The sequence below is a fragment of the Tursiops truncatus genome, chromosome 16 (assembly GCF_011762595.2).
Source record: "Tursiops truncatus isolate mTurTru1 chromosome 16, mTurTru1.mat.Y, whole genome shotgun sequence".
NCBI classification, from domain to species: Eukaryota; Metazoa; Chordata; class Mammalia; order Artiodactyla; family Delphinidae; genus Tursiops; species Tursiops truncatus.
The window spans coordinates 83,140,648-83,161,748 of NC_047049.1; the positions used below are offsets into that span (position 1 = coordinate 83,140,648).

Below are 21,101 nucleotides of genomic sequence, written 5' to 3' on the forward strand. Positions count from 1 at the left end.
CTCTCGCTTTGTCACAGTTTACCCTTCCTCCTCCCCTTATGCTCAAGTCCATTCTCTAGTAAGTCTGTGTCTTTATTCTTGTTTCACCCCTAGGTTTTTCATGACATTTTTCTTTTTCTTAAACTCCATATATATGTGTTAGCATACGGTATTTGTCTCTCTCTTTCTGACTTACTTCACTCTGTATGACAGACTCTAGGTCTATCCACCTCATTACAAATAGCTCAATTTCGTTTCTTTTTATGGCTGAGTAATATTCCATTGTATATATGTGCCACATCTTCTTTATCCATTCATCCGATGATGGACACTTAGGTTGTTTCCATCTCCGGGCTATTGTAAATAGAGCTACAATGAACATTGTGGTACATGACTCTTTTTGAATTATGGTTTTCTCAGGGTATATGCCCAGTAGTGGGATTGCTGGGTCATATGGTAGTTCTATTTGTAGTTTTTTAAGGAACCTCCATACTGTTCTCCACAGTGGCTGTATCAGTTTACATTCCCACCAACAGTGTAAGAGGGTTCCCTTTTCTCCACACCCTCTCCAGCATTTATTGTTTCTAGATTTTTTTTGTTTGTTTGTTTCTAGATTTTTTGATGATGGCCATTCTGACTGGTGTGAGATGATATCTCATTGTAGTTTTGATTTGCATTTCTCTAATGATTAGTGATGTTGAGCATTCTTTCATGTGTTTGTTCGCAGTCTGTATATCTTCTTTGGAGAAATGTCTATTTAGGTCTTCTGCCCATTTTTGGATTGGATTGTTTGTTTTTTTGTTACTAAGCTGCATGAACTGCTTATAAATTTTGGAGATTAATCCTTTGTCAGTTGCTTGATTTGCAAATATTTTCTCCCATTCTGAGGGTTGTCTTTTGGTCTTGTTTATGGTTTCCTTTGCTGCACAAAAGCTTTGAAGTTTCATTAGGTCCCATTTGTTTATTTTTGTTTTTATTTCCATTTCTCTAGGAGGTGGGTCAAAAAGGACCTTGCTGTGATTTATGTCATAGAGTGTCCTGCCTATGTTTTCCTCTAAGAGTTTGATAGTTTCTGGCCTTACATTTAGGTCTTTAATCCATTTTGAGCTTATTTTTGTGTATGGTGTTAGGGAGTGATCTAATCTCATACTTTTAAATGTAGCTGTCCAGTTTTCCCAGCACCACTTATTGAAGAGGCTGTCCTTTCTCCACTGTACATTCCTGCCTCTTTTATCAAAGATAAGGTGACCATATGTGCGTGGGTTTATCTCTGGGGTTTCTATCCTGTTCCATTGATCTATATTACTGTTTTTGTGCCAGTACCATACTGTCTTGATTACTGTAGCTTTGTAGTATAGTCTGAAGTCAGGAAGCCTGATTCCTCCAGCTCCATTTTTCATTCTCAAGATTGCTTTAGCTATTTGGGGTCTTCTGTGTTTCCATACAAATTGTGAAATTTTTTGTTCTAGTTCTGTGAAAAATGCCAGTGGTAGTTTGATAGGGATTGCATTGAATCTGTAGATTGCTTTGGGTAGTAGAGTCATTTTCACAATGTTGATTCTTCCAATCCAAGAACATGGTATATCTCTCCATCTATCTGTATCATCTTTAATTTCTTTCATCAGTGTCTTATAATTTTCTGCATACAGGTCTTTTGTCTTCTTAGGTAGGTTTATTCCTAGATATTTTATTCTTTTTGTTGCAATGGTAAATGGGAGTGTTTTCTTGATTTCACTTTCAGATTTTTCATCCTTAGTGTATAGGAATGCCAGAGATTTCTGTGCATTAATTTTGTATCCTGCTACTTTACAAAATTCATTGATTAGCTCTCGTAGTTTTCTGGTAGCATCTTTAGGATTCTCTATGTATAGTATCATGTCATCTGCAAATAGTGACAGCTTTACTTCTTCTTTTCCGATTTGGATTCCTTTTATTTCCTTTTATTCTCTGATTGCTGTGGCTAAAACTTCCAAAACTATGTTGAATAAGAGTGGTGAGAGGGGGCAACCTTGTCTTCTTCCTGATCTTAGTGGAAATGCTTTCAGTTTTTCACCATTGAGGACGATGTTGGCTGTGGTTTGTCATATATGGCCTTTATTATATTGAGGAAAGTTCCCTCTATGCCTACTTTCTGCAGGGTTTTTATCATAAATGGGTGTTGAATTTTGTCAAAAGCTTTCTCTGCATCTATTGAGATGATCATATGGTTTTTCTCCTTCAATTTGTTAATATGGTGTATCACGTTGATTGATTTGCGTATATTGAAGAATCCTTGCGTTCCTGGAATAAACCCCACTTGATCATGGTGTATGATCCGTTTAATGTGCTGTTGGATTCTGTTTGCTAGTATTTTGTTGAGGATTTTTGCATCTAAGTTCATCAGTAATATTGGCCTGTAGTTTTCTTTCTTTGTGACATCCTTGTCTGGTTTTGGTATCAGGGTGATGGTGGCCTCATAGAATGAGTTGGGGAGTGTTCCTCCCTCTGCTATATTTTGGAAGAGTTTGAGAAGGATAGGTGATAGCTCTTCTCTAAATGTTTGATAGAATTCGCCTGTGAAGCCATCTGGTCCTGGGCTTTTGCTTGTTGGAAGATTTTTAATCACAGTTTCAATTTCAGTGCTTGTGATTGGTCTGTTCATATTTTCTATTTCTTCCTGATTCAGTCTTGGCAGGTTGTGCCTTTCTAAGAATTTGTCCATTTCTTCCAGGTTGTCCATTTTATTGGCATAGAGTTGCTTGTAGTAATCTCTCATGATCTTTTGTATTTCTGCAGTGTCAGTTGTTGTTTCTGCTTTTTCATTTCTAATTCTATTGATTTCAGTCTTCTCCCTTTTTTTCTTGATGAGTCTGGCTAATGGTTTATCAATTTTGTTTATCCTTTCAAAGAACCAGCTTTTAGTTCTATTGATCTTTGCTATCATTTCCTTCATTTCTTTTTCATTTATTTCTGATCTGATTTTTATTATTTCTTTCCTTCTGCTAACTTTGGGGGTTTTTTTGTTCTTCTTTCTCTAATTGCTTTAGGTGCAAGGTTAGGTTGTTTATTCGAGATGTTTCCTGTTTCTTAAGGTAGGATTGTATTGCTATAAACTTCCCTCTTAGAACTGCTTTTGCTGCATCCCATAGATTTTGAGTCGTCGTGTCTCCATTGTCATTTGTTTCTAGGTATTTTTTGATTTCCTCTTTGATTTCTTCAGTGATCACTTCGTTATTAAGTAGTGTATTGTTTAGCCTCCATGTGTTTGTATTTCTTACAGATGTTTTCCTGTAATTGATATCTAGTCTCATAGCGTTGTGGTCGGAAAAGATACTTGGTACAATTTCAATTTTCTTAAATTTACCAAGGCTTGATTTGTGACCCAAGATATGATCTATCCTGGGGAATGTTCCATGAGCACTTGAGAAAAATGTGCATTCTGTTGTTTTTGGATGGATTGTCCTATAAATATCAATGAAGTCCATCTTGTTTAATGTATCATTTGAAGCTTGTGCTTTCCTTATTTATTTTCATTTTGGATGATCTGTCCATTGGTGAAAGTGGGGTGTTAAAATCCCCTACTATGAATGTGTTACTGTTGATTTCCCCTTTTATGGCTGTTAGTATTTGCCTTATGTATTGAGGTGCTCCTATGTTGGGTGCATAAATATTTACAATTGTTATATCTTCTTCTGGGATCGATCCCTTGATCATTATGTTGTGTTCTTCTCTGTCTCTTCTAATAGTCTTTATTTTAAAGTCTATTTTGTCTGATATGAGAATTGCTACTCCAGGTTTCTTTTGGTTTCCATTTGCATGAAATACCTTTTTCCATCCCCTTACTTTCAGTCTGTATGTGTCTCTAGGTCTGAAGTGGGTCTCTTGTAGACAGCAAATATATGCGTCTTGTTTTTGTATCCATTCAGCCAATCTGTGTCTTTTGGTGGGAGCATTTACATTTAAGGTAATTATCGATATGTATGTTCCCATTCCCATTTTCTTAATTGTTTTGGGTTCGTTATTGTAGGTCTTTTCCTTCTTTTGTGTTTCTTGCCTAGAGAAGTTCCTTTAGCAGTTGTTGTAGAGCTGGTTTGGTGGTGCTGAACTCTCTCAGCTTTTGCTTGTCTGTAAAGGTTTTAATTTCTCCATGAAATCTGAATGAGATCCTTGCTGGGTAGAGTAATCTTGGTTGCAGGTTTTTCTCCTTCATCACTTTCAATATGTCCTGCCACTCCCTTCTGGCTTGCAGAGTTTCTGCTGAAAGATCAGCTGTTAACCTTATGGGGATTCCCTTGTGTGTTATTTGTTGTTTTTCCCTTGCTGCTTTTAATATGCTTTCTTTGTATTTAATTTTTGACAGTTTGATTAATATGTGTCTTGGCGTATTTCTCCTTGGATTTATCCTGTATGGGACTCTCTGTGCTTCCTGGACTTGATTAACTATTTCCTTTCCCATATTAGGGAAGTTTTCAACTATAATCTCTTCAAATATTTTCTCAGTCCCTTTCTTTCTCTCTTCTTCTTCTGGAACCCCTATAATTCGAATGTTGGTGCATTGAATGTTGTCCCAGAGGTCTCTGAGACTGTCCTCAGTTCTTTTCATTCTTTTTTCTTTATTCTGCTCTGCATTAGTTATTTCCACTAGTTTATCTTCCAGGTCACTTATCCATTCTTCTGCCTCAGTTATTCTGCTATTGATCCCATCTAGAGTATTTTTAATTTCATTTATTTTGTTGTTCATTGTTGTTTGTTTCATCTTTAGTTCTTCTCGGTCCTTGTTAACTGATTCTTGCATTTTGTCTATTCTATTTCCAAGATTTTGGATCATCTTTACTATCATTATTCTGAATTCTTTTTCAGGTAGCCTGCCAATTTCCTCTTCATTTGTTAGGTCTGGTGGGTTTTTATCTTGCTCCTTCATCTGCTGTGTGTTTTTCTGTCTTTTCATTTTGCTTATCTTACTGTGTTTGGGGTCTCCTTTTTGCAGGCTGAAGGTTCGTAGTTCCTGTTGTTTTTTGTGTCTGTCCCCAGTGGCTAAGGTTGGTTCAGTGGGTTGTGTAGGCTTCCTGGTGGAGGGTACTAGTGCCTGTGTTCTGGTGGATGAGGCTGGATCTTGTCTTTCTGGTGGGCAGGTCCACGTCTGGCAGTGTGTTTTGGGGTGTCTGTAGACTTATTATGATTTTGGGCAGCCTCTCTGCTAATGGGTGGGGTTGTGTTCCTGTCTTGCTAGTTGTTTGGCATAGGATGTCCAACACTGTAGCTTGCTGGTTGTTGAGTGAAGCTGGGTGCTGGCGTTGAGATGGAGATCTCTGGGAGATTTTCGCCGTTTGATATTATGTGCAGCTGGGAGGCCTCTTGTGGACCAGTGTCCTGAAGTTGGCTCTCCCACCTCAGAGGCACAGCACTAACTCCTGGCTGCAGCACCAAGAGCCTTTTATCCACACCGCTCCTTAATTTGGGATGATTCGTTGTCTATTCATGTATTCCTGAGATGCAGGGTACATCAAGTTGATTGTGGAGCTTTAATCCGCTGCTTCTGAGGCTGCTGGGAGAGATTTCCCTTTCTCTTCTTTGTTCACACAGCTCCCAGGGGCTCAGCTTTGGATTTGGCCCCGCCTGTGCGTGTAGGTTGCCGGAGGGCGTCTGTTCTTTGCTCAGACAGGACGGGGTTAAAGGAGCCGCTGATTCGGAGGCTCTGGCTCACTCAGGCCGGGGGGGTAGGGAGGGTCTCGGAGTGCGGGGCGGGCCTGCAGCGGCAGAGGACGGCTTGTCGTTGCTAGCCTGAGGCGCGCCGTGCGTTCTCCCGGGGGAGTTGTGCCTGGATCCCGGGACCCTGGCAGTGGCGGGCTCTACAGGCTCCCCGGAAGGGGGTGTGGATAGTGACCTGTGTTCGCACACAGGCTTCTTGGTGGCGGCAGCAGCGGCCTTAGCGTCTCATGTCTGTCTCTGGGCTCCGCACTTTTAGCCGCGGCTCGCGCCCGTCTCTGGAGCTCTCTTAAGCAGCGTTCTTAATCCCCTCTCCTCGTGCACCAGGAAACAAAGAGGGAAGAAAAAGTCTCTTGCCTCTTCGGCAGGTCCAGACTTTTCCCCGGACTCTCTTCCGGCTAGCTGTGGCGGACTAACCCCCTGCAGGCTGTGTTCACGCCGCCAACCCCAGTCCTCTCTCTGCGCTCCGACCAAAGCCCGAGCCGCAGCTCGCAGCCCCACCCGCCCCGTCGGGCAAACAGACAAGCCTCTCTGCTGGTGAGTGCCGGTCGGCCCCAATCCTCTGCACTGGAATCTCCCCGCTTTGCCCTCCGCACCCCTGTTGCTGTGCTCTCCTCCGCGGCTCCGAAACTCCCGCACTCCGCCCCCCGCAGCCTCTGCCCGCGAAGGGGCTTCCTAGTGTGTGGACACTTTTCCTCCTTCACAGTTCCCTCCCGCTGGTGCAGGACCCGTCCCTATCCTTTTGTCTCTGTTTATTTTTTTCTTTTGCCCTAACCAGGTACGTGGGGGGTTCCTTGCCTTTTGGGAGGTCTGAGGTCTTCTGCCAGCGTTCAGTAGGTGCTCCGTAGGAGTTGTTCCACGCGTAGATGTCTCTCTCTTTTTTAAACATAAATAACACTGAAATAAATATATAGTAGTATATAAATATTTTTTACACATTACTGATTTATTTTACCCTTAGGGAAAACTTCTATAAGTAGAATTGCTGGTTCCAAAGGGATCAATATTTTAATTTCTTAAAAATTAATGAATTTTTAATTGAAGTATAGTTGATTTACAGTGTTGTGTTAATTTCTAGTATACAGCAAAGTGTTTTATATACACACATGCGTATATTCTTCTTAAGATTCTTTTACGTTACAGGTTATTACAGAATATTGAATTTGATTCCCTGTGCTATACAGTATGTTCTTGTTGGTTATCTATATATATAGTACTGTGTATTACAGTAGTGTGTATCTGTTTACCCCCAAAATTTAATTTATCCCTCCCACTGCGTAGTAACTGTGAGTCGGCCTTCTATGTCTGTGAGTCGTTTCTGTTTTGTAAATAAGTTCATTTTTATCATTTTTTAGATTCCATATGAAAGTGACATCATATGATATTTGTCTTTCTCTTTCTGACTTACTTCACTTAGTATGATCATCTGTAGGTTCATTGATGTTGCTGCAAACAGCATTATTTCATTCCTTTTTATGGCTGAATAATATTCCATTGTATATATTACCACATCTTCTTTATCCATTCATCTGTTGATGGACACTTAGGTTGCTTCCATTTCTTGGCTGTTGTAAATAGTGCTGTTCTGAACATAGGAGTGCATGTATCTTTTTGAATTAGAGTTTTCTCCGGATATATGTTCAGCAGTGGGATTGCAGGATCATATGATAATTCTGTTTGTAGTTTTTTAAGGAACCTCCATACTGTTCTCCAAAGTGGCTGCACAACTTACATTCCCATCAAGAGTGCAGGCGGTTTCCCTTTTCTCCACACCTTCTCCAGCATTTGTTATTTGCAGACTTTCTGATGATGGCCGTTCTGACTGGTGTGAGGTGGTACCTCATTGTAGTTTTGATTTGCATTTCTCTAATGATTAGTGATGTGGAGCATCTTTTCATGTGCCCATTGGCCATCTGTATGTCTTCTTTGGAGAAATGTCTATTTAGGTCTTCTTTTTTTTTTTTTTGCGGTACGCGGGCCTCTCACTGTTGTGGCCTCTCCCGTTGCGGAGGACAGGCTCCAGACGCACAGGCTCAGCGGCCATGGCTCACGGGCCCAGCTGCTCTGTGGCATGTGGGATCTTCCCGGCCCCATATCTGTGGTTCCTGTCTATGTGCAGTTTCAATCAGACACAGACCGTGGAGCATGGCAGTATTTATAACCCCATGTAAGTGCACCCTCTCAATTCAAACCCACATTGTTCAAGGGTCAGTGTCCTCTTCCAGGGTTGTAATTTCTTATTTAATTATGAACCAGGGGTGCTTTGGGAAGTCACATTCACATGTTCTGTCAAGAGCTGATTAAATGGCTACAGTATAATATTAACTGTGTCATGATTGTGGCAAAAATGTAAATTATCAGTTTGAAAATGATGCAATAGTTTACAAAGTCTACACTATGTTAGTATGAAATCATGTGCAGTATGATTACAGCTGTAGAATATATTAAAAGAAGGATTAGAAAATATTACACCCAGTGGATGCTGTTGTGTATAGTATTGATTATTTATTGTTTTTTATCTCCCCTTTTTCAAAACGAATCTGTATAGTTTGCTGTTGTTTTTTAACGATTAAATGATCAATGCAAACCAAAATACTGTGAGTACAGTTCAGTCTACTCTCAGTGCATCTACTGTTTTATCCTTCCGGTCATAAAATGTTCAAATGAGTTAAAGTAGATAAATGGATTTTCCATCAATCCCCTAACATTAATAATGTGTTCATCACCACCTTATTCCAAATAGTATTTACAATGATTAGTAAGAAAAGTAAGATATGGTAAAATAGTAAAATTCAGCCATGAGTGCAGAAAAGAAAAAAAAAAAGACAAAACTAAGCTGCGGGGGGGAACGTAAATGGAGGTAGGAATGAGGCTAATCAGAAGCATACATTCTGGAACTGGAAAACACGTGGCATGTGGGCCATATACCTATTTCAGATTTTCCAATAGCCAGAACAAAAAACACATCGCGTCCATGGCATTAACAAAGCACAAATAAACTCAGTACCATCCGGGTATTTAATTCCTCAAATGAAGCTGTAAAGTTCCAAGATGAGACCTTTGATCCTCAGAACCCTTCTCCTGAGAGTGCTATGGAAGGGGATGGACACACCCTCCGTGTACTCTCTGAGGGCCTGCTGTATTGTTCTTAGTGGTCACGCCCAGGCTCAGCTGGCTGGAGCAGTTCTTGAGGCTAGTGTGACCAGGTGCAGGCTGAGAGCTGTCTGCTGGCCTGACACAGATTTTTCTCTGTACTCCAGGGATGAATAGCGTGCACGTAAAGAAATGGTCGTGTGCCGTACTTCGTGGCAATTTTCTACTTTTGTTGCCCTCAGTCAAACTTTTTCGATGTTTGTTAGGAGAATGCACTTGCTGGGATGTCTGGGATACACGGACTGTATTTACCACTCAAATAGACACCTTTTGGCCTTGAAAGACAGACAGTGGAGCTGAGGCAGTGCTGAGACCTGAGGAGGTGAAGAGCCCAGACTAGGATTGTTCCCACATGCAGGGCAGCCCATGGCCACGCACTGACACGTCCTAGGAGTGTCATAGGAAGGGTGGCCACACCTCTCAGGGAGTAATCTAGATCCTCCCCCATGCACAGAGCGAAGGCACGGTTAACAGAAACGTTACTAAGTATTATCATAAGGTGACAACCAAATCCTCATCTTGACTACAGCAGTTTCAACAAAGCACTCTTAGAACGCCTCACTTCAGTTGCTACAATTTTCTAGTGGGCCCTCTAAAATAAACTCTTTGTGAATTGCAGCTCTGAATTATTTGGGGGGTCATCATTTATAGGCCAGTTAAAAGATGGGGAAATATCTGCTGAAAGAAACTGTTTTCTTTTTTGGGATCACTAGGTTGTGGCCTGTTTATGCCACTTTCAGGTTGTGATTTTACATATTCTGATCTGCCTAAGGTTGAAAGCATGTATTTGTTTTCTTTAATAGGAATAAATGATCCAGTTCAACAAAAATAAAAACAGACTTTAAGAATTTAAGGCGGTGGAGTAGTGTCAGGGAAAAGTGTTCCTGTTTTAACTCATATAAAACTATGGTGTAATTTGTTAAAAGACACTTTTATTGATCTTGACTCTTCCAATTCCTTAATACTCATTGTGTCTGTTATGTATACAGAATAAAACCAGCGGAAAACAAGGGGTATAGGATGTGGTTGGTGACTGGTGGCAGGAAGCTTGCATATTCTACTTGGGAAAATAACACATAACATGTCTGAAAGGTTAAACAGAAATACAACAGAGAAAAAGACATGGGTGGATGGTTGAGGAAATGCCACAGGGCAGTTGTTAATTGAATTCAAAACTTAGTGACAATCAGCACAAATGCCAAGGGAACTTTGCCGACTACACTTTGCTCACCTAGATTCTCAAAATATAGCAAAGATTTCGTGCTGGTTCAACAACCACATGGTGTTGTGTACATTTGATGACAATATTTAATTCCTCTAAAAGGACTTTTTAAAATACAGGAAATGTGTGATTATTCTAATGAAACATAGATTAAAAAAATCAAAACAAGTAGTAGTCGTGGTGCTTATACTTGAACCACACCATGTGGTTTTCATAGCTCTTTCCACATAGTGTTTGCACCCGTCTCACTCCAGTCCTGCGAAAAAGACAAGAGCAGGCAGTTTTCCTGAATTACTGGTGAGAACACTGAGGCCTCATAAAGTTAAGAGATTTGTCTGGGGTACAGCAGTGATTATATCCTAGGAGTTTTATCTGCTCCATATGTTTCTTTATATGGTATAGTTGTGAATAGGTTTAGATATAATGGATCACTTGATACCTTTGTTTTCCATTTGATGCACACGAAATACCCTTCTGGTACCTTGTTAATAAGCAGATGAAGAAAATGAGATCCCTAGCTCCAGCTGCTGCTCATGTTGACAAACCATCTCTTTTGTTTTCTCCTTTTATCTGACAAATTCGTTAATTCAGTAGACATTAAGTGGCTTTTATGGAGTCGTCTTAATATTCTCAAGTGCTTGGGGAGATTTACAGAACTTGTGTACACATCTCATGTGCTGAAGGAGTTCAGGCAGTTGAGGGGTGACGAGCTACATTCAAGACCGTGTTCGGTCACTGATCTGGATCACGTGCTGGTAGCTGTCAACATAAGGGGTGGCCGGCGTCCTGTCGGAGCTGTGACTTGGGAGTGGGGAGGGCATACCCCAGCTAGACTTAATCATCGGTTAGATTCCATGGGTGGGGAGGCTAAGTGGGACCTTCTAGTGGAGTGGAGCTTGATTTAGGAAATGCGGGGAGATGAATCTGGGAGGATGAATGGGAGGAATATAGAAAAACTTAAATGACAGGTCAAAGAGTTGACATCTGATTCTGTAGATGTTAAAGAGCCATGCAAGAGCTTTGTGTTTGCTTCTTCTCTCCTCGTGGAGCCACACGATGAAGGAGAGGTTTTGTCATCACAGAGCTGTAATGTATTCCAGTCCTGGGGTGGGGCTGAAAGACTGAAGGACTGGCCAGGCTGTTCTGGCATTTGCAGAGTGCTTGTAGCAAGCTTCGTTTTTCAGTGAGCGATGAAATCCTGAGTGCAAACATTTGTCCCCCTAGCTGCTGGTGCTGCCTCTTTTATATGGAGCAGATGAAGTCCAAGGCTGAGTGGGTTTACTATTAGGATGGTGACGCTAAGTCAGAGTTCCCCTTTTAGGAAACATACCTCTTGCTCCCCTGTCAGCGAGTGCTTGACTGCTCCTTACATGGAAGGTTCAGGTGATATGGACACGAGGACGGCAGGATTCTGTGCCGAGTGGTTGCCGATAGCCTGGGAGTTGCTTCCTAGACCAGCGCTGGATGCAGCACCGTCAGGGCATCGAGACTTGACCTCGCCCCTTGCCCATGTCTTACCTTGTTCTTGTAAGAATGATGTCTGATGTTTCTGCTGGTCCATATTCATTGAATTCCTTTATTTTACCAATGAGAGCTCATTTCTAATATCACGCTAATTAAACCACTCATTTTGCGAATGAAAAACTACTTTTTTTTTAACTAAAGTATTGTTGATTTACAGTGTTGTGCCCATCTCTGCTGTACAGCAATGTGAGTCAGTTATACACATATAGACATTTTTTTATATTAGTTTCCATTATAGTTTATCACAGGATATTCAGTATAGTTCCCTGTGCTATACCGTAGGACCCTGTTGTTTATCCATTCTAAATGTAATAGTTTGCATCTACCAACCCCAAACTCCCAATCCATCCCTCCCCCACTCCCCTCCCCCTTGGCAACCACAAGTGTGTTCTCTTTGTCTATGAGTCTGTTTCTGTTTCATAGATAAGTTCATTTAGATTTAGATTCCACATATAAGTGATATATGATATTTGTCTTTATCTTTCTGACTTTCTTCACTTAGTATGATAATCTCTAGGTCTGTCCTTGTTGCTGCAAATGGCATTATTTCGTTGCTTTTTATGGCTGAGTAATATTCCATTGTATATATGTACCACATCTTCTTTATCCATTCATCCGTTGATGGACATTTAGGTTGTTTCCATGATTTGGCTATTGTCAACAGTGCTGGAAAAGCTACTTTTAATATTCAGTAGGCCAAATAGCAAAGTCTCTGGTGTCAATCAAGGTATGAATACTTGAAAGATGTGACTGGCTGAAATGCTGGCCAGGTCTGCATCGGGACCCTTCCAATTCAATATCACTGACCCAGGAAACTGAGTTCTCAGTTAGGGCCAGTGACTGTCCCTAAAGGTGAAGTTTAAACTAAATGATCTATACATTGTATTTTACTGTTGACACTGAAGAATATTTTATGAAGTTCTTAAATTAACTTGTTAAACAAATTACAGAAATATCAGTGCCTCTCCATCCATTCACTCAAGGTCACAATTTCAGCATGGTGGTTACAGCATGTTTTTTGTTATTCTCTCGGCTTTACTTTTTATGTTGATCAAAAGGTTTAGGGAAATATACCTGTAAGGAAGGAAGACGTCACGAAGAGAACCCAGGGCTTGTGTACATTGCGAGCCTGCGTCCTGAAGCAGCTGTGACCCTGAAATCCTAGCAGGCAGTTTCGCAAGGTGTTCACGGGCCTTGGTGTGGCGTCTTTTGTGAGGTTCCCACTTGGCTTCCTGGCACGAGGTGTAGTTATGAGCCTGCTTCTCATTCTTTCTGGATTCTGTTGGTCTGCAGCTGGGAAGAGCTTTCTTTGCCAGATCCCTGCCCAGTTCTTTTTTTCTTGGCAGGTTCATTTACCTTTTTTTTTTCATAGTTTGTCTCCCAAACAGTCCCCAACCTGGAACCATGATAATCAGTTTCCTGGGCTTCCTACTCTTGAAGGTGAGGAAGCTGTTATGGTCCTTCATGCCCAGCACTGCCTGTTCTCTGACCTTGCCACAAGTGTTTAAACAGATTTCAAAGGGACATCGTATTCCAGTGCATTGAAGATGCCTCATCAGGGAGCTCTGTGATTGAGTGGGTTTTCTGACCTTGTAATTACATGTAGGCCCACATGGCCTCCTACCCCCAAAGACAGAGACTTAAATCTTACCATAGAATAGAATTTGCAACAGGTATGGTTATGAAAATGAAAAGACCGTGAGAAGGAATATTTATGTGATGAATCTACACTGACTTGTATTAAATGCTGTTTAATGTTTTATGGATGTTTGCTTGTATATATATGCACACCACACGTATGTTTATGATAGAAATGATGTTGCAAATATCAATCAAGAAGACTCCATTTTTTTCATGATTGAATTAAAATAGCTTATTATTTTTTTTTTTGAAATATAGCAAGATCAACTTTACACCTGGGCTGCAGTTAGTCAACCTACACACTCACTGGATTATATAGAAGGGCAGTTTCCCAGGAGAGTCCCAGCTGCTTGGCCACCGTCTAAACCTCTTGATGAAGAACACAGGCCCAAGGATGCTGACACAGGTAGGGCCCCGGGAAGAGTGAATATTCTGAAAGTAACATTGAATAACTGTGCAGTACCTACTGGGTATTGAGTCTGGATTTCCCTTCAGGTATTTCTTAGATTATAATCTGCATATAACTCAAGCTAAATCACTGGGAAGCTTGTTAAATTGAAAATTCTTATGCCCCATCTTCAAGGCTGCTGAGTTCTGGGGAACGGGACCCTGGGTTGTCCAGTTACCACAGTGTATATAAAGTCCGAGAACCACTGCTTCGGGGTCCTGCTGTGGCCACCAACCCGGGGGAAGCTGCACACTCCGCATGGGCTGAGAGCTCGGAAAGGAACTTTCTGCCTACTGGCTTCAAAGGTGGTGGCCACCATACCTCTTTCCCCTGTCTCGTCCCTTACTGCTTTCTTTGAACTTTTCTTCCTTTTTTTCTTTGCCTTCAGAGATAACTGACAGAGGCAAAATAGAGAAACATATTTTACTAAATCTAAATTTTAAGTAATTAAAAAAATTGTTCAGTGTTCAGATGTAATATTTTTCTAAAAAATATTTCCTTTTGGTTTTTTTTCTCTTTGTCTCTTGTGTCATCCTAAAATATTTTGTGTTATTTTTGAAGTATTTTGAAGGTAACATGAGATTAATGTCAGCTTTATATGGAGCCTGAAGCTAGGAAAGCACTTTGTATTTATTGTATTGAATTAAGAATCCTATTTTTGTAACAATGTTTTTATGGAATTTGGTTGTTTGTCATTATCTAACTCATGAGCTCCCTTTAAAGCCAACAATGACCCACACTGTCAGGGACTTTATTCTAGGCTCCTGCCCAAAGGTATGCAGAGGGGCCTAGTGCTTATAACCTCTGTTTTTCTCCCAGTCCTGGAGCGATGCATTTACCTGTTTCTTCTTTGCACTGAGGCACTTAATGGGGGCCCACACCTAATGCTGCATGTCCCCCTTTCACTGTCTGATGCTTTTGAAACACTGCTTAGTGTTTACTTGGTGGACTATACTCCCTGAAATGAACCACATACAAGAGATGCAATGTAGGACATGTGTTCTGTGTAGGGCTCTGAGATTCCTGTGGTGCAGAGAACAGTTGATCAAGGGCCAAGGTAGACCTTCAGAGACGAGGGGGTGCTGACATAATAACACATGAAAAAAACAAGCACATAAAAGCAAATTTAGTTTTAAAAGGAAAAGCATATAACTAAAATAATGATCACATTAAATACACTATTTTATTTGTTTATGTTAAAAATTACTTACTGGTTAGGAAATAACTAGGTGTAGATATAGTAGAATCAGTCAATTTCAATGAGTTATTTTAACAGTTGTTCATATCTGTGTTTTACATCATTGATTAGGATGATGTTTTCATTTTTTTCTTCCCTAGTGTGTCTACTTCTCTCAATTTTAACTGAAACATTTTATGTTACTGATTTTATTGTATACTGGAGGAACACTAGATGGAAAGTTAATTAGTGATCATCTGAATTTTAGTTTGGTAGGAGATGATAGTCGGAATTGATGTCAGGAAGTTTGTAATCTAGTTTTTTCTTCATTATTTGATGTAGCTTGCAAAATGCCAGAGCAGCAATTTTTAATATAACAACTTGTCTCCTTTTAAAATATGCCTTCTTGAAGAGGATGATGGAGGTAAGTAGAAAATAGTTTAATGTAGTGACTTGTTTTTCTCCAATTGATCTGTTTTAAACCCAACAGCCCAACAGCTGTTTTGTCCAAATTGTCTAATGGCCCTTCTAAACTTTTCTTGCTGTGAATCCATGGGGCATTCTCATTCTGGGGCATTCACTTTCCCTGTCGTAGGCAAGCAGTCAGTTGTAAGAGTGAGAATGTAGATAATGTAGTAAAAACTGTGCATCGAGTCTACTGTTTTAAAAAAAATAGGTATGAATTGTAGTCTTCGATAATGCGATTATTAAAAGTGATAAACTATTTCCAGTGCACTTGACTGTGATTGGTGCAAGGGTGTCAAGGCTAAAATCACTGTTTGCAGCATCTGGTCCCTTTCAGTTTTGACTTAAAGAGCTCAATGACTTTTTTTCTTTTTGAAGAAGAAAGACTTGTGGTTCCATCTTAAAAAATTGCCAACTTGGTTTTTCTTTTTTTTCCCCTTTTGGCTCTTCTCCACACTGGTTACTACTCCACATGTCTGGCTAATTCAGATTCGTGGTGCTGCCTTTCTCGGAAAACTCACTTTTGTTTTTCCATGATCCATTTTGTGAAACGGGTTTTTCTCCAACTTCACCTATTGATGTAGAAACGGGCCCTCTGCTATGTGAGTCTGAGTGCAGAGGCTGCGGTGAAGCCTCAAGGGCTGTGGATTCCTGGGAATCTTCGGCTCCCAGCCTGTTCCCTGCAGCCTGTCTACATTGCCTCCACAGTGGAGCCTGACTGTCTGAAGTCTGTAGAATGTTTCCTGGAAGGACAAGGCTGGAAGGGAAGTTGGGAAGCAATGTGCTTGCTCCAGAAGTTTGTGGCAGAAATTGTAATAAGAAGAAAACTTTTTACTTACCTTGTTTTCTCTTTCTCTTTACTCTCTTCATTTTCCTTTACTTATTTGATACAACCCACCTCCCTGCCACAGTGGTTCTTTCTTCTAGAGCCCCGTGGCATTTTATTCATATCTCTATCATGTGGATTATTTAGATATGTAATTTTTCTGTCTCTACATATCTGTCTTCTGTGTAGACTCCTGACATTTCAAGACCTTTGGACACCTATTATATACTTAAATATTTGAGTGAAAAGATGAAGACCTTTTGTTGAAAAAGATAAAAATAAATAAAATATCTACTCAGCATATGAATGCAAGTATCTGATGGAACGCGGTGTGCTGAAACAGCTTGAGGACCGTTTTAGGGGCTCACTACCAAGCTCCAAAAGTTATTCGATAGATTTACACAAAGGGAGAATTAACTTTAGTTTTGAATGTGTGAAGAACAGGGTCAAGATGTCTAGGTGTGAACAGAGACTTGATCATTCTTGGTGTGTCTTTGGAAAATCAAGGCCCTTATCTTCCTTTAAAAATGTGAATGATCAAGAGAGTGAATGGAGGACTTATTTTAGAAAGGCAGTTCTGGATACAAAAAATCCTGGAGGAAAATATGGAAGGAGAGCTGTTAGAAACATGACAAGCTTTTTGTGTAGAAATCTTAAAATATCTGTTTACATGCTGGCTGAAAGAATGGTAACCCACCTTGGCTTCAAAAAAATGATCTGAGCAGCTTATGAATATGTGAGGTGTACAAGAGGATTACAAAGGAAAACAGATTAAACTGAAAGGAATTTAGGATGGGGCAATAAAATGAGGCTAGGGTGAACTAGCATCCTGAAGTGTATTTCAGAAGGACTTGGCAGTTTTTAAAGGTAGTTGAAATTTATGCCTTGGGTTTAAGGTAGAAGGGAAGTGGAAACAAGTCTGTATCACGCCTTGTGTGTCTGTGAAATGAAAAGCAACAGTCCCAGAAGGACAACTTTGCTGTCCTCTAGTATCCAAAAGAAGGCTTTCTACTGGTTCTTAATAAAGGAGATTCTGTGGGATGAAATGCAAATAACAGCATCCTCACCCTATTTCCAGGTCTGTCCCAGTGCGTTAACACATGTTCACTTGAGGTAAAGCAGAGATTCTGTAAGGGGCCGGGGGATGTTTGATGGCATTCGTCTCTCAAGGAATAAAATGCTCTAGAAGAGATCAACTGTGTCTCCTGGAAATGATTCTCCATGTTAAGTTTTATTTTGATCAGCCTGCATTTCCCCCTTATATATGCAAGCTAACGCCCATGTGTGGATAACCTTTGTTGGCAATGACGGGCAGATCCAGACTATTAAATAATCAAATATGCAGAATAGTGTTGACTCCTTTTAGGAAAATTACATGTATAACCCCATCTTCATTTGTGGAAGGACAGGGTATACCAGAAGTAAAGACATCTACCATTTGTTAGGCCACTAATCGTAAGTCATGCTATTTAAATGAAATTTAATGAATTCTCTTTCAATTAAATTGACTAGATTTGAATCAAATTGATGTATAGAATTAAAGAAGCATAATTTAGTTATTTTATATAAGTGCATTTCTCACTAAAATGTAAGTTTTTAGAGATTTCTTAGTTCATTTTTCAGAAGGCATATTTTGTATATTTAAAGGGGTGATTTGATTTACTTTCCCTTCTTACCAGAGTGTCATGTCCTGCTTATTTTTCTTGCTGTCCCCTCTACAAATGTAAAACTCATCCACATATGTTTTGTTTTATAAGTCATAGGCTTACTTGTGATGATAGAGAGGTCATTTCTAGAACATATTTGGAATTGTGGGGAGTCCAGAACTGTTTGTGAGGTAACTTTAAAAACATGGAACATTTGAAGTTTTGTCAGGAAGGTTATTTCTCCTACTTTGCTTCACAGTAATATTTTAAAACCAGTCTAGTTTCTTAATCCTTAGGGCAGGTGAGTGGAGGAGTTGGCAGTTAAGATGTGCCCTTGAGAGCTTCCCTGGGTCACTCCGAAAGCAGCCGTCCTGTTGATGAAGGGGGCTGTCTGGACTGTCTTTGGACGCGGGGCTGAGGAGGAGGGGCTCCCGAAAGCTCCAGGCCCTGCGGGGAGGATGTCGGGGTGAGGGCCCGGGGGTTCGCACAAGGGGTCGTCGCTCTGAGGATGCTGGAACCCACTGGGCTTCTTACCTGCCTGCCCACGGGCTCCCGACTCGGCCGGTGCTCGGAGGCAGCTCACTGGGCGCAGCCCGGGCCCTGGCTTCCCTCTACGGGCAGCGCTTTTTGCGATTTTTCATGCTTCTCTTTACTCTTTCTCTTTCCCTTCCTTCTTTTTTCTCTTTCTTACTTTATTCTCCCCTATTTTCTTTCTCCTTGACATTTATTTTTCTTTCTTCTCTTGATTTTTCTCATTCATTTTCCCCTTGCTTTATAGTTATTCTATACATTTCTTTCACCTTAACATCTTGACCCTCTAGAACTCCTGTACTACAGCTTATGATTTTGAAGAGAATATTTTGACGTATAAATTTCTCCTAGATGTCATGACACACTGATTCAAGGAAGTAAGTGTAGTGAAAGAGGTGAAGGTGGGAGAATGAACTCAATTCAGGTAGCCGTTGAATTAGATAGAGAGAAACTCAAAGTTTAGGTGTAGGTGATCAAAAGATTGCAATATTGATAAGTCTTTCTAGTTCATTGTTCTGGTGAGGTGTACACATTCTTTTTACCATCAGAGCCAGAAGTTTGCTTTTTTGGGCAGGTCACGAGGTCTAGGGCTATAGACAAAAGCTGGGAAACCCTGCGTGCGTCTCTAAGGGAAAGAACTATTCGTGACACCCCCAGGAGACCCTGTGGGCTCTTCCTGCACCATCTACATAGAAAGACAGGAAGAGAAAATGTTCTAGTCTATACAAAGCCCCAGGACTTTGTCTCAAGTCTCTTGTGTTTGGGAGGATTTGGAGGTGACGAAAACCAGCAGAAAACAAAAGGCATTCAAGACTCTGGATTTGCTATAATATTAACTGTCCTCACTTTGATGTTAAAGCTCCTTCTTCAAAACTGGCCAACTCTGGTGTTGTGTTCGGAGTAGAAATTTGTCAGTGTAAGAGACAAACGTTTTGATTAACTTAGTGAAATGCAGTATTTGGGAAAAGGCCTGCATTGTTAATATTCTGTTGCCACGGTGACACGTGTTGGTGAGTGATTATGTCATTGCTGTTCTCAGTGATTTTGTCCTGAAAGATGTTCTCTCAGCTCAGGTGCAGGCCCAGCGCCCACTTTCCTGGGGCTCCTGCTTCGCTTCCATGGTTTCTTCATTCTTTGATCTCTCCTTTCATCTCCTCCCACAACTACTCAACACATATTTTAAACACCTGCGGTGCACCGGGCACTGTTGTGGATGCTGGGGATTCATTAAGAAAGAATCTACGAAGTCTTTCTTCACAGTGTTTGACTTAGTCGGAGGGAGAGTGAAGTCGGCAAACAAGTGAATTCTGCAGGCTTTCCTTAGAGAACCCACACTGTGGAGAGAGAGAGGGAACAGGGTGCTCCCGGGAGCGGGTGGGGGCGGGGTCACAGAGTGCTCTTGGGAGCGGGTGGGGGCGGGGCCACGGGGGTGCTCCCTGGAGCGGGTGGGGGCGGGGGCAGACATTCTTGCCCTGCCCCCATTGGACATCCTGTGGCCAGAGCGGGACTGGCGTGTTACAGGGTGTCAGGAAGGCCAGTGTGGCCAGAGCCCTGTGAGCGGGTGTGGAGCCAGAGAGGTTGGGCTGTAGGCAGGTGGAAGGAGGTCCGTGGGCCCAGGTGGAGACAGTGCTTTAATCCAAGTGAAATGAGAACTTTCAATTTAGTTTAGCAATATGTTGTACGATTTAAACCACGACTGCCTTTTATTTTTTCTATGCATTGTCACATACATGTCACATACTAAAATGCTGCTGAATTGGGAAGGTCTGAAGTATCCCTCAGAGCGACAGCTGTGTGCTGTCAGGTGTCTGGTCTGCATGCCAGTCGGGGGCAGGGGGCAGCGTGAAGGTCAGGTGACAGACTCATCTTTGTCTCACCACCAGCCACTGTGTCGGGGCCTCGGTTCCTCACCACAGATGCCCAGGATGGGCAAGGGGAGTCGTTCTCAGACTCCCATCCACAGAGCGCTGGGGATTCCTGGAAGCTCTCTTAGGTTTTTATGTAACTCCCGTGCAAGCTTCACTTAGAGGAAAGTATCCCCTAGCTTAGAAAACAAAAGAAAACATGGCCTTGGTTACCCCTTAGGTTTTCCAGCATGAAGAATTTTCAGTCCCGTAGGTTCTCAAATGACAATTACTCATTGCCTCTTGGTGAGCACTCATTACCTCTCACTGAGAGTGGAAGGTCAGTTGTCAATAGTCAGGTAAGGCAACCAAGATCCCACCCTTCCAGACTGGGGAGTTGGCTTCTGTCACTGTACAGACTTAAGTGAATAATACAGTGAATGTCTTGGCAGATACTTCATGGCACAAAGTAGAAACTAGGAGTTGAGACAAATAATCATGACTGATGTGTAAAGAAGGGTGTAGAGATAATCTAATTTAAAAAATACCTAATGACATGGGTGTGTCATTTTGTGTGTTACATGTACTCAAAAGCAGTCATGTCCTCATAACATGGAGGTATAACCTGGGTGTTTGGATGCTTATTATGAAAGGTAGCCTGGGTGTTTTTGTGCTTATTATGGTTGAAGGTATATTACAGTTAGTTTCATTTTGTGATCAGAGAAATGGGAAAATTTGCTCTTTAACATATTGCCTGTCTTCTTCCTTTTCAACCCAGAGTCTCAATCTGCTGTTTTAGAAACTCCGAAAAAATATTCAGATGCTGCTCAGCAGGTAAGATTTAATTAGGATGTCAGCTCCCTTTCCTCTCTTATTTGCCTCTGCTTTATCTTTCCATCTGCCCAGCCAGCTAGGTGGCCATGTTTCTCAGCCTGCAGGGGACTCCAGTCAGGTGGGAGG

At 41.3% G+C, this 21,101-nt stretch overlaps 1 protein-coding gene across 1 annotated transcript in view; it reads left to right on the forward strand.

Annotated features, from left to right (window-relative positions):
• FMN2 (formin 2) overlaps positions 1-21,101 on the forward strand; it is a 316,289-nt gene that overhangs the window by 72,642 nt on the left and 222,546 nt on the right. The window contains exons 3-4 of the mRNA XM_073793699.1: positions 13,463-13,610; positions 20,920-20,975. Coding sequence (XP_073649800.1) covers positions 13,463-13,610; positions 20,920-20,975 — 204 coding nt within the window. The remainder of the gene's footprint in view (positions 1-13,462; positions 13,611-20,919; positions 20,976-21,101) is intronic.